The following is an 11,684-nucleotide window of genomic DNA, read 5'->3' on the forward strand; positions in this document are numbered from 1 at the left end:
GAAATAATTTAAGGATATAATAGTAGCGAGTTTTCTCATCGTTAGTGAACAGGGTGGCTATATCATTTATTTAGTAAGATGTGCCACAACAGTTTCAAATTCATCTACTACCCCTATAAAATCATGAGAGGACGGAGAACCAAATCATCTGCACCGTTCAACAAAGAGTAATCCAACGATTCATAGCCCTCATATGTTTAACACCAAACATGTTTTACTGTCAACCGAACTCCTCTGCCCATGAGAAAAAAATTGTGCCCACTTATCCTGCCCGCTCCATGCCCACGGTCGCTCCACGATCTTTAACCAGAACTCACACACGCACGTATTCCGTCCACCTCCTCCCCAACCTCTGTAGCGGAAGGTTAAAAAAAAAACCTCTGTAGCGGCAGGCTTCTTCTCCCCGGATTCCCTTCTTCCCTCCTGCTGCGCGGCGGCGATGCGGTCGAACTCGTCGGAGAGCTTCCTGACGCGTTTCCACCGCCGCTCCATGGCCTCTGCCCTGATGCATCCTCCGTGCCCAGCCGCCGCCTCGCGTTCCTCCGCGCCCGGCCGTCGCCGACAAGGCGGAGGAGCCAGGCGAAGGGGAAATCCCTCCAGGGTCGGCGCAGTAGGCGAGCGCCGCGTAGGCGTCGGCGGCGCTGATGAGGACGACCCCCGACCTTACCCATCCCGCCCACGGAAGGCCTTGGGGAGGAAGACGCAGACGACACTGTGGAGGAGGATTGGGAGCAGGGAGCCCGTCTTGAGCCGCATTGCCGCAGCCACATCGTGGCAGGTGCTTCCCTACCCGGGCGCTCTCCCCCGCTCCGGCGCCGCAATCCAGCCCGAATCAGTGCCTTCCTTCGTCGTCGATCTGCGGCCCCTTCATGCGCGTGGTGCGCCCGACGCGCCGCCTCCACACGCTGCACTGGTATGTGTCCGACAGGCCCATACGAAATTTTGAATTTATCTGTGTGATTGGTTCATAGTAATATTCTGCTTCGTCCATGTTGCAAAGATAGTTTATTGTATAGTTCTTTCCATGTTCAATACCGATGGCTGCTACTATCTCCTTTTTGTTTTGCAGAAGGACCTCAGCAATTGAAAGTACACCCACAGATACAAGGCACCCCACACAGTGTGAATGATTTACCAAAGTTCTAAGCTATCTAAGGCGTTGGATTTTGGTTCAAAACGAAGAATGTACTGACATATAATTGCAAAACTTACATCACTGAATGATATAAGAAAAAACAGATATGCAATGCATAGGAACACTGATGTGGGTTTTATATATGGAGTAAGCAGATCCCCTGAAAGAATCACTTAGGAACACTGATGTGGGTTTTAGATATGGAGTAAGCAGATCCCCTGAAAGAATCACTTTTCTGAACAATGCAATTTCCTCACATTATGCCAATAGTAGGAAGAGAGTTAAACACTATTCGCAAAAAAAATAAAAAAAATGAAGAGAGTTAAACACATCAACACATATCTTTCGGGAATATCGTTATGCTATGTCCAGTGATATACCATGTATACATATATAAAAGGTTAAAAGTGAAAAATGTCTAGCAAAAGAAACCATGCCCAGGAGCTACATAGATTTTGGCCAAATATATTTTGAAGAACTGAGTTGGAATACTAGGGAGAGCAGGCCCGGGACATTGTTCTTTACAGTTGATTTTCTTCATCAAATTTGGTAGCCCCAAGATGCACCAGGAGTAGGCACAAGGAGGCGGATGGGGGCAGTTAATTTACTATGTGTTAGTTGTTAAATATATTTCCAAATGTTGATACTCCTACTTGCACGTCGTATGATTTTTTTTTAAATGCTTTGTATGTTAAATGAACCATGGCGATGTTTTTGTTTAGTTGCCTCTGATGTACATGCTTTTATTTTCTCTTTTTCTCATAATTCCTAGATTTAGGAAAATATATGGGTGAACGATCTATAGGATTTAATAGCCCGTGCTCCCTTGCTGTCCATCTACAACTCAAGTTCGTGCTCTACTAGAGCGAGGCTGCGGTCATACGAGGACATCATCTAGAAGATCTTCGATAGGTGCAGCCAACTGATTGATGTTGGTGTGGATGGCTTGTAGGTCGAGTCATTCTCGGTTTTCTACTGCTATACCTCGCATCAAGAAGATCTTCGGTGGGTTTCATAATCGCAAGCTCAACTGTCATTATACAAATTGATTGCTATTACCATGCATGTGAATGTTTTGTTTGAAGTAAGTCAAACTCTATTCGTCATGTGACGTTTCCAAATTGAATAAGTAGAAGTGCACATCTGATGTATGTCTCGAATTAATGGTTTTAGAAATAGTGAGTTATTTTTATGAACACGATGGGCAAACACATTTTCTTTATGTGTTGATCCAGAGAGAGGTTAACTTCCACTTTTACTGTCATTAACCTTTATTGCAATCCTGATAAGCACATGGTAAATTCTCCACTAAGTGTATATTTCTTGCATGTTATAAGCCCTCAGATCAATGATGATGCTAAGTTATTCTTTATTTGATGATGCGGAGAGAGGTTAACTTTCATTTTTACTGTCATTAACCTTTATTGCAATCCTGATAAGCAGATTGTGAATTCTGTACTAAGTGTATAGTTCTTGCATGTTATAAGCTCTCAGATCAATGCTGATGCTCAGTTTTCTTTATTTGATGATCCAGAGAGAGGTTAACTTCCATTTTTACTGTCATTAACCTTTATTGCAATCCTGATAAGCACATGGTGAATTATGTACTAAGTGTATAGTTCTGTACTAAGCGGAAAGATTTGTAGTTTCCCTGGCATGTTTAGCATCTGTAGTTATTTCCCTTATTTAAATGTAGATGATTTTTTTTAATCCAGATGCATCTATTCTCTGTTTCAACCGGGGGAATGTTCTAATATAGCTCTGTTTCTGGCTATATTATTGTTTCTAATAGCTATCTGGATGTGGGAAAATATCAGGTGATATGGGAGATTAGATCCTCCCGTCATGCGGGCTCCTGTGAGCCGTTGGATATGAGATTAAGAGGGATTGAAGGGAGAAAAGGGCGGTTTGATATGCCTTTTTCGAAGCCGACGCAGGATATACCTTTAGAGCGGATAAAGATGATCCAGCTGCGTCATGTAAATTTTTGATACATCTGCATCATATGTGAATTTCTTATTAATTTCCGCATGGGTTAGTTTGCTGCAAAAGGTTGTATTTTGATTTGAACTATGAATTTTGTTTTTGGTTCATGTTGTGGGAACAACGATGGATGGATGTAAATCCTTTGGAAAATCAGACAACAGTTAGATATGAAGCATATCCATCTTATTACTACTTGACATGTAAAACTTGTGTACAAGAAAAATCTTTGGAAACTCAGGCGACAGTTAGCTATGAAGCATATCCATCTTATTACAACATGCTTACGGTCTACTCCTACTGTACTTGTCTAACACAAGCATAAGCTGAAACTCACAACACAAGAACCTGAATCAAATACTTGTAAATCAACATCAGAAAAGAAAAAGAAAAAATAATAGCTGGTTCGAATGAGCAGGCCCAGCAGCCAACGACAGTTGCAGGTATTTCCTTGGGTACAGTTTCGATGCTTCACCAGGATACAAAGACGCATCAGCATGCACTAGATATGTCATCTTTGCCAGGCCAGGCATATGATACAAAGACGCATCAGCATGCACTAGATATGCCATCTTTGCCAGGCACGCATATGCACGTGAATTTCACGTGCATGCTTACTAGTAGCCATAAAAAGGATCAGATTCAATCAAAATAATTATCTCAGTATCAACAGGGAAATCATAATCCTTATCAGTAATAAAGATAGGTGAAGTAGCATAAGTAGGATCATATTTCATTCTAGCATTTAGAGTTTTTTGTTTCAGCTTAGCTAATAATTTCTTAAGATCACCTTTACCATTGCAAGCAAGAAAGTCTCTAGCAGTTTCTTCATCCCTAACATAACCCTCAGGCACAACAGGCAATTCATATCTAGGGGGAGAATCTTCATCATCACTTTCATCAATATTATCAGTTTCAATAATTTCATTCTCTCTAGCCCTAGCAAGTTGTTCATCAAGAAATTCACCAAGTGGCACAGTAGTATCAAGCATAGAAGTAGTTTCATCATAAGTATCATGCATAGCAGAAGTGGCATCATCAATAACATGCGACATATCAGAATTAATAGCAGAAGCAGGTTTAGGTGTCACAAGTTTACTCAAAACAGAAGGTGAATCAAGTGCAGAGCTAGATGGCAGTTCCTTACCTCCCCTCGTAGTTGAGGGAAAAGTCTTAGTTCTTTCGTCTTTCAAGTTCCTCATAGTGACCAGCAGATATAAATCCCAAGTGACTCAAAGAATAGAGCTATGCTCCCTGGCAACGGCGCTAGAAAATAGTCTTGATAACCCACAAGTATAGGGGATCGCAACAGTTTTCGAGGGTAGAGTATTCAACCCAAATTTATTGATTCGACACAAGGGGAGCCAAAGAATATTCTCACGTATTAGCAGTTGAGTTGTCAATTCAGCCACACCTGGATAACTTAGTATCTGCAGCAAAGTATTTAGTAGCAAAGTAGTATGAAAGTAACGGTAACGGTGGCAAAAGTAACAGTGATAGTTTTGTAGTGATTGTAACAGTAGCAACGGAAAAGTAAATAAGCGAAGAACAATATGTGAAAAGCTCGTAGGCATTGGATCGGTGATGGAGAATTATGCTGGATGCGATTATTCATGCAATAGTTATAACATAGGGCGACACAGAACTAGCTCCAATTCATCAATGCAATGTAGGCATGTATTCCGAATATAGTCATACGTGCTTATGGAAAAGAACTTGCATGACATCTTTTGTCCTACCCTCCCGTGGCAGCGGGGTCCTATTGGAAACTAAGGGATATTAAGGCCTCCTTTTAATAGAGTACCAGACCAAAGCATTAACACATAGTGAATACATGAACTCCTCAAACTATGGTCATCATCGGGAGTGGTCCCGATTATTGTCACTTCGGGGTTGCCGGATCATAACACATAGTAGGTGACTATAGACTTGTAAGATAGGATCAAGAACTCACATATATTCATGAAAACATAATAGGTTCAGATCTGAAATCATGGCACTCGGGCCCTAGTGACAAGCATTAAGCATAGCAAAGTCATAGCAACATCAATCTCAGAACATAGTGGATACTAGGGATCAAACCCTAACAAAACTAACTCGATTACATGATAAATCTCATCCAACCCATCACCGTCCATCAAGCCTACGATGGAATTACTCACGAACAGCGATGAGCATCATGAAATTGGTGATGGAGGATGGTTGATGATGACGATGGCGACGGATTCCCCTCTCCGGAGCCCCGAACGGACTCCAGATCAGCCCTCCCGAGAGAGATTAGGGCTTGGCGGTGGCTCCGTATCATAAAACATGGTGAATCCTTCTCTCTGATTTTTTTTCTCCCCGAACACGAATATATAGAGTTGGAGTTGAGGTCGGTGGAGCTCCAGGAGGGCCACGAGGCAGGGGGGCGCGCCCAGGGGGCAGGCGCGCCTCCCACCCTCGTGGACAGGGTGTGGGCCCCCTGGCTTTGATTCTTTCGCAGGTATTTTTTATTAATTCCAAAATAATTCTCCGTTGATTTTCAGGTTATTCCGAGAACTTTTATTTCTGCACAAAAATAACTCCATGGCAATTCTGCTGAAAACAGCGTCAGTCCGGGTTAGTTCCATTCAAATCATGCAAGTTAGAGTCCAAAATAAGGGCAAACGTGTTTGGAAAAGTAGATACGGCGGAGACGTATCAGTTGCTAGTAGTGTTTATTACTCCTTGTAGTTGATGCTAGTTGGTTTATTTGGTGGAAGATCATATGTTCAGATCCTTTATGCATATTAATATCCCTCTGATTATGAACATGAATATGATTTGTGACAAGTTACGTTTGTTCCTGAGGACATGGGAGAAGTCTTGCTATAAGTAGTCATGTGAATTTGGTATTCGTTTGATATTTTGATGAGATGTATGTTGTCTTTCCTCTAGTGGTGTTATGTGAACGTCGACTACATGACACTTCACCATCGTTTGGGCCTAGAGGAAGGCATTGGGAAGTAATAAGTAGATGATGGGTTGCTAGAGTGACAGAAGCTTAAACCCTAGTTTATGCGTTGCTTCGTAAGGGGCTGATTTGGACCCACATGTTTCATGCTATGGTTAGGTTTACCTTAATACTTCTTTTGTAGTTGCGGATGCTTGTAATAGGGGTTAATCATAAGTGGGATGCTTGTCCAAGAAAGGGCAGCACCCAAGCACCGGTTCACCCCCATATCAAATTATCAAAGTAATGAACGCGAATCATATGAGCGTGATGAAAACTAGCTTGACGATAATTCCCATGTGTCCTCGGGAGCTTTTTCCTTCATATAAGAGTTTGTCCAGGCTTGTCCTTTGCTATAAAAAGGATTGGACCACCTTGCTGCACCTTGTTTACTTTTGTTACTTGTTACCCGTTACAAATTATCTTATCACAAAACTATCTGTTACCGATAATTTCAGTGCTTGCAGAGAATACCTTACTGAAAACCACTTGTCATTTCCTTCTGCTCCTCGTTGGGTTCGACACTCTTACTTATCGAAAGGACTACGATAGATCCCCTATACTTGTGGTCATCACATACCTAACTCTGCGGGCTGACAGGGTGCATTAAATGCACCGCTTAGTGTCACATCACTGGTTGCCCGGCAAGGCTTGCCGGGCTATCTTGCCAGCTCCGTGCATGTTCTCTTGACATGTCGCAGAACGGGTGTTATATGTGGGTTTCTTCTGTAGGAAATGGCTGCCATGTGGCGCATGGCTGCCACTTAATCACCTTGCGGCTTGACACCGCACTCATTGACGACGTGGGTCGTGCTTGAGTGGTTGGTGGGGTGGTTCTGCCCCTGCGAGCCCCGGCAGACCTTGCCAGGGGGCCTTGGTTGCCTGCTTCTGGCGGTGGCCTCGCCCCTTGCCGGGCTCGCCTGCCTAGCAAGGGAGGCCCTTCTCTTGCCGATATATTTCTCCTCTGGCTTGATCTTGGTCCCTCTGAACTGCATGTTGGTTCTTCAGATCTCTTGGTTTCTTGTACTCTGGCCTAGTCTCGGCTTGTCCGTGCACGAGTCAGGGGAAAATGCATACCCTCGTACATTTTCCCCGACATAAGCCCCCAGGCCTGAGCAATACGTGTCGGTGGCACGTTGGGTTAGGCCCCAAACAGTGCGCGGACACGTGGCAGGAGAGTGATGTGCACGCCGTTCCGTCATGGTGACCAGTCAACCCAACGTCCACTTTGCGCAATTACTGCGCGTCGTGGGGTCGTGGCACTGTTGCAGTTATGGTAAAATGGTAATTTTATGAAGCGTCGTGCCTCTGCCCCTCTTTTCCCCCTTAAGAGTTGGGAAAAACAGAGCGGCACGATTCACCAGTCTCTCGCCCCGCTCCTCCATCTTCTTCCTCCGCAAGCCAAACGACTGTTCCTCATCTCGCTCCTCCCTCCGCATCCATCTTCCCCAACGAATCCCTCCCCCCCCCCCCCCCCCGCGTTACCGCAGGAATGGGGAAGAAACCCACGGAGAAGAGAAAGCCGACGGCCGCGGCGAAGGAGGTCGTTGCCGAGGGGAGCAAGAGGTCGGCGAAGCTGAACAAGAAGCAGAGCGAGGACATTGTCTTTGTTCCGTCGACCTTGAGCGGACCCGTTCTTCAGGCGAAGTACGGATATCCGTGGGGGCGGCCTGTTGAGAAAGGGCATGGGGTGCCCGTAGTCTACGAGGCAGGTGAAGTGGATCACCCCAATTTTTATTGGTTCTTTGTCGCTTACTTCATCCGCGGCCTCTGTCCCCCCTTCTCTAGGTTCTTTGAGGCGATTATGAACTTCTATGGGTTCCATCTCCTTGATTTCACGCCCAATGCAATGGCGACTATGGCCATCTTTGCACATTTGTGCGAGAACTTCATTGGAGTGATGCCCAATGTGGATCTATTTCAGCATTACTTCGTTCTGAGGGTCGAGAGCAAAGTCAACCACTCCGGAATCATCAGTTGGATGCCAAGGTCGAAGAGGATTAATTGGGATTGTCTCCCAGGGTACCAACGCGAGAGGTGGGATGAATGGAGAGGGGACTGGTGCTGGATCCAGGAAAAAGAAGCCCTCGAGTTCTGTGAAGCACAACAGGAGTGCGTCGAGCGCAGCAAGGATTGGAGCTTGAGAGGGCTCACTGAGGACAGGCTGCACCCGGCAATCAATAGGATCACCTGTCTGGCGGCTGCCGGGTTAACTATTGAGCATGTAGGGGCAGATTTCCTCCTCCGTCGTATCCCACCGCTGCAGGAAAGGGATAGGCCTGTGTGGCTGTATGGAGACGTGGCAGACATGATGAGGTTGCTGCCGAGGCTGGCCAACAACTTATCAGTTTATGGCCATGGTTGGTTGTGTGACCAACTGCTTGGCCGCTTTGAGTTGTTCAAACTCCTGGCAACCGTCATTCTCCTGAACATCAACTCTGCCCAGGACCAGATATTGAAGTGGATGCCGGACTGCAACGCTGAGGGGGTATCGAGCACTTGGAAGCTCCCTTCCCTCGATGAAGAGCTTAAGTGGTCAAGCGCCCTGGTGGAGAGGGCCACCAGGACTGAGGGTGTGATGTATAAACGTGTTAGAGTTATAATATAGGTCATGTACCCCTTTGTATTTATCCTGTTGTATAAGGGGTTTCCTGCATACGTTCCACACCTGTACATGTATATATACTGGCCTATGGCCTCATGGGAATACAAGTTGCTTATTCCTAACATGGTATTAGAGCTCTACACCGAGTTCGCTGGCTTCATGCGCATTCACATGCGTGGCATTCGTCTCTGGGGTGTTCTTTCTGGCTAGGTCTGCTGTCCGCCACGTCCGGTTCCTCCAGTGGCTCCTACTCCGCCGACTCCACTGGTTCTTCCTACGGACGCTAATCAGGCCGCCAAGGATGTGGCTAAGCTTGCTGATGAGGCTGCTGATCGTGCTTATGATGAGAGGGTTTTGGCTTACGAGGAGGCTCTTCAGACGTATCATGGTGCTTTGTCTATTTATACCCAGTGGCTTGATGATGATGCTCGTGCTGCAGCTGTTCTCACTGCTACTGTTCTGCCTCAGTTTGCTTCTGAGTTTCTGGGTCTTCCTACTGTCTTTCAGATGTGGACCTGTCTTCGTCAGCGCTATGAGCCCTCTGGTGATGCCTTATACCTTTCTGTGGTTCATCAGGAGCATGCTCTTCAGCAGGGTGACTCTACTGTCGATGACTTTTATGCACAGAGTTCTGCTATCTGGCGCCAGCTTGATTCTCTCCGCAGTGCTGGTTGTCGTACTTGCCCCTGCTGCCAGGCTGTCCAGGCCAATTTGGAGTTTCATCGCGTCTACGAGTTTCTGTCTCGGCTCCGTAAGGAGTTTGAGCCCCGGCATGCTCAGTTGTTTGCTCGTGGCCGTATTTCTCTCATGGAGGCGCTTTCAGAGATTCGTGCTGAGGAGACTCGCTTACGTGGTGCTGGTTTGCTGGAGGTTCCCTCTGTGCTCGCTACTCGGGCTTCTTCCACTCCACCTGCTGGACCGACCCATTCTCGCTCGAGTGCTCCGCCGCTCTTGCCCACTCCTTCTGGAGGCTCAGGTCGCCCCCGTTCACATTGTGACTACTGCAACAATGATGGTCATATTGAGTCCCAGTGCTACACCAAGCGGAAACACCTGCGCAAGGCGCGATCATCATCCTCAGGGACTTCGTCATCTCCCTCGACAGCTTCCGCCATTGCTTTGACTGAGCAGGATATTCTGAGACTTAAGCGTCTGCTCGCGGCTTCAGGTTCTTCCTCGACGGGTACTGCTGGTTCTGTGACTGATGCTTCCCGCACTGAGCAACCACCCTCTACACAGTCAGGTACATCCCCATGGGTTCTGGACTCTGGAGCTTCTTTTCATATGTCTTCTCATTCTTCCGCTTTGTCCTCTCTTCGATCGCTGGATTCTCCTGTTCATGTCTTCACTGCTGATGGTACTCCACTTTCTGTTGCTAGTAGAGGCAATCTTTCCACTCCTTCTTATTCTGTTCCTGATGTTGCTCATGTTCCTCGACTTACCATGAATCTGTTTTCTGCTGGTCAACTTACTGATTCTGGTTGTCGTGTCATCCTTGATGTTGACTCTTGTTCTGTCCAGGACCGTCGCACGCACACTCTGGTTGGGGCTGGCCCTCGCCGCCGTGATTCTCAGGGTCTTTGGGAGTTGGACTGGCTTCATGTTCCTTCCGCTGCCACCACCATTGCCAGTTCCTCCGCTTCTGTCGCCTCTGTTACTGGTTCCTTCAAGCAGTGGCATCATCGACTTGGTCATCTGTGTGGTTCTCGGTTGTCGTCTTTAGTTCGTCGAGGTCTTCTGGGGTCTGTCTCAGGAGATGTCTCTTTAGAGTGTCAGGGTTGTCGTCTTGGCAAGCAGATTCAGTTACCATATTCACATAGTGAGTCAGTGTCTAAGCGTCCTTTCGATTTAGTCCATTCTGATGTATGGGGTCCGGCTCCTTTCGCTTCGAAAGGTGGTCATAAATACTATATTATTTTCATAGATGATTTCTCTCGTTACACATGGCTTTATTTCATGACTTCTCATAGTGAGGTGTTATCTATTTATAAGCGTTTTGCTGCCATGGTTCATACTCAGTTATCTTCACCCATTCGTGTTTTTCGTGCTGACTCTGCTGGCGAGTATATCTCTAAGATGTTGCATGGTGTCCTTGCTGAGCAGGGTACTCTTGCCCAGTTCTCTTGTCCTGGTGCTCATGCTCAGAATGGCGTGTCTGAGCGCAAGCATCGTCACCTTCTTGAGACGGCTCGTGCGATGATGATCGCCGCCTCTCTTCTGCCTCATTTTTGGGCCGAGGCTATCTCCACTTCCGCCTATCTCATCAACCTTCAGCCGTCCGCTGCTTTGCAGGGTGGTGTTCCTTTTGAGCGTCTTTTTGATCGTTCTCCCGATTATTCGATGCTTCGCTTGTTTGGTTGTGTTTGCTATGTTCTTCTTGCCCCTCGCGAACGCACCAAACTGACCGCTCAGTCTGTTGAGTGTGTCTTCTTAGGCTACAGTGATGAGCATAAGGGCTATCGTTGTTGGGATCCTATCGGTCGTCGGATGCGTATCTCTCGAGACGTGACTTTTGATGAGTCTCGTCCTTTCTACCCACGCCCATATTCCTCGTTTTTTTCAGTGGAGGATATCTCTTTCCTCACTTTTCCTGACTCACCTATCACCCCCGTCGCGCCTGTGCCTATTCGTTCCACTCCCTCTGCTTCTCCACCCCTCGTCGATTCGCCGCCACCATCTTCCCCGGTCTCCTCACCTAGCATGTCACCGGATTCTACACCTTCCTCTCCGGTGACTTCTTCGTCGCCACCCCCCGATTCTACCTTGGCGATTCCTCCTTCTCTTGTTCCATCTTTTCCTAAGCATTACACTCGTCGTTCACGACCTGTGGATGCTTCCTTGGATGAGTCGTCCTCTTCCTCTCAGCCTACTTATGGTTTGCGTTCTCGTCCTCGTCCGCCTATTGATCGCTTTGGATTTCCCACCGCTGGTGCTGCTGTTCTTGAGCCGACTTCTTACCGTCAGGCTGTTGTTCATCCTGAATGGCA

At 46.7% G+C, this 11,684-nt stretch overlaps 1 protein-coding gene across 1 annotated transcript; it reads left to right on the plus strand.

Moving 5' to 3' along the window:
• Positions 1–9,361: 9,361 nt before the first annotated feature.
• On the plus strand, positions 9,362–10,569 carry LOC123049402 (uncharacterized). Its single transcript, XM_044472326.1, has 2 exons — positions 9,362–9,940; positions 10,219–10,569. Exons 1-2 carry the CDS (start codon positions 9,505–9,507, stop codon positions 10,263–10,265), a joined length of 483 nt encoding a protein of 160 aa, XP_044328261.1. The 5' UTR covers positions 9,362–9,504; the 3' UTR covers positions 10,266–10,569.
• The last annotated feature ends 1,115 nt before the right edge of the window (positions 10,570–11,684 follow it).

This window comes from Triticum aestivum, chromosome 2D (genome assembly GCF_018294505.1).
Source record: "Triticum aestivum cultivar Chinese Spring chromosome 2D, IWGSC CS RefSeq v2.1, whole genome shotgun sequence".
NCBI lineage: Eukaryota > Viridiplantae > Streptophyta > Magnoliopsida > Poales > Poaceae > Triticum > Triticum aestivum.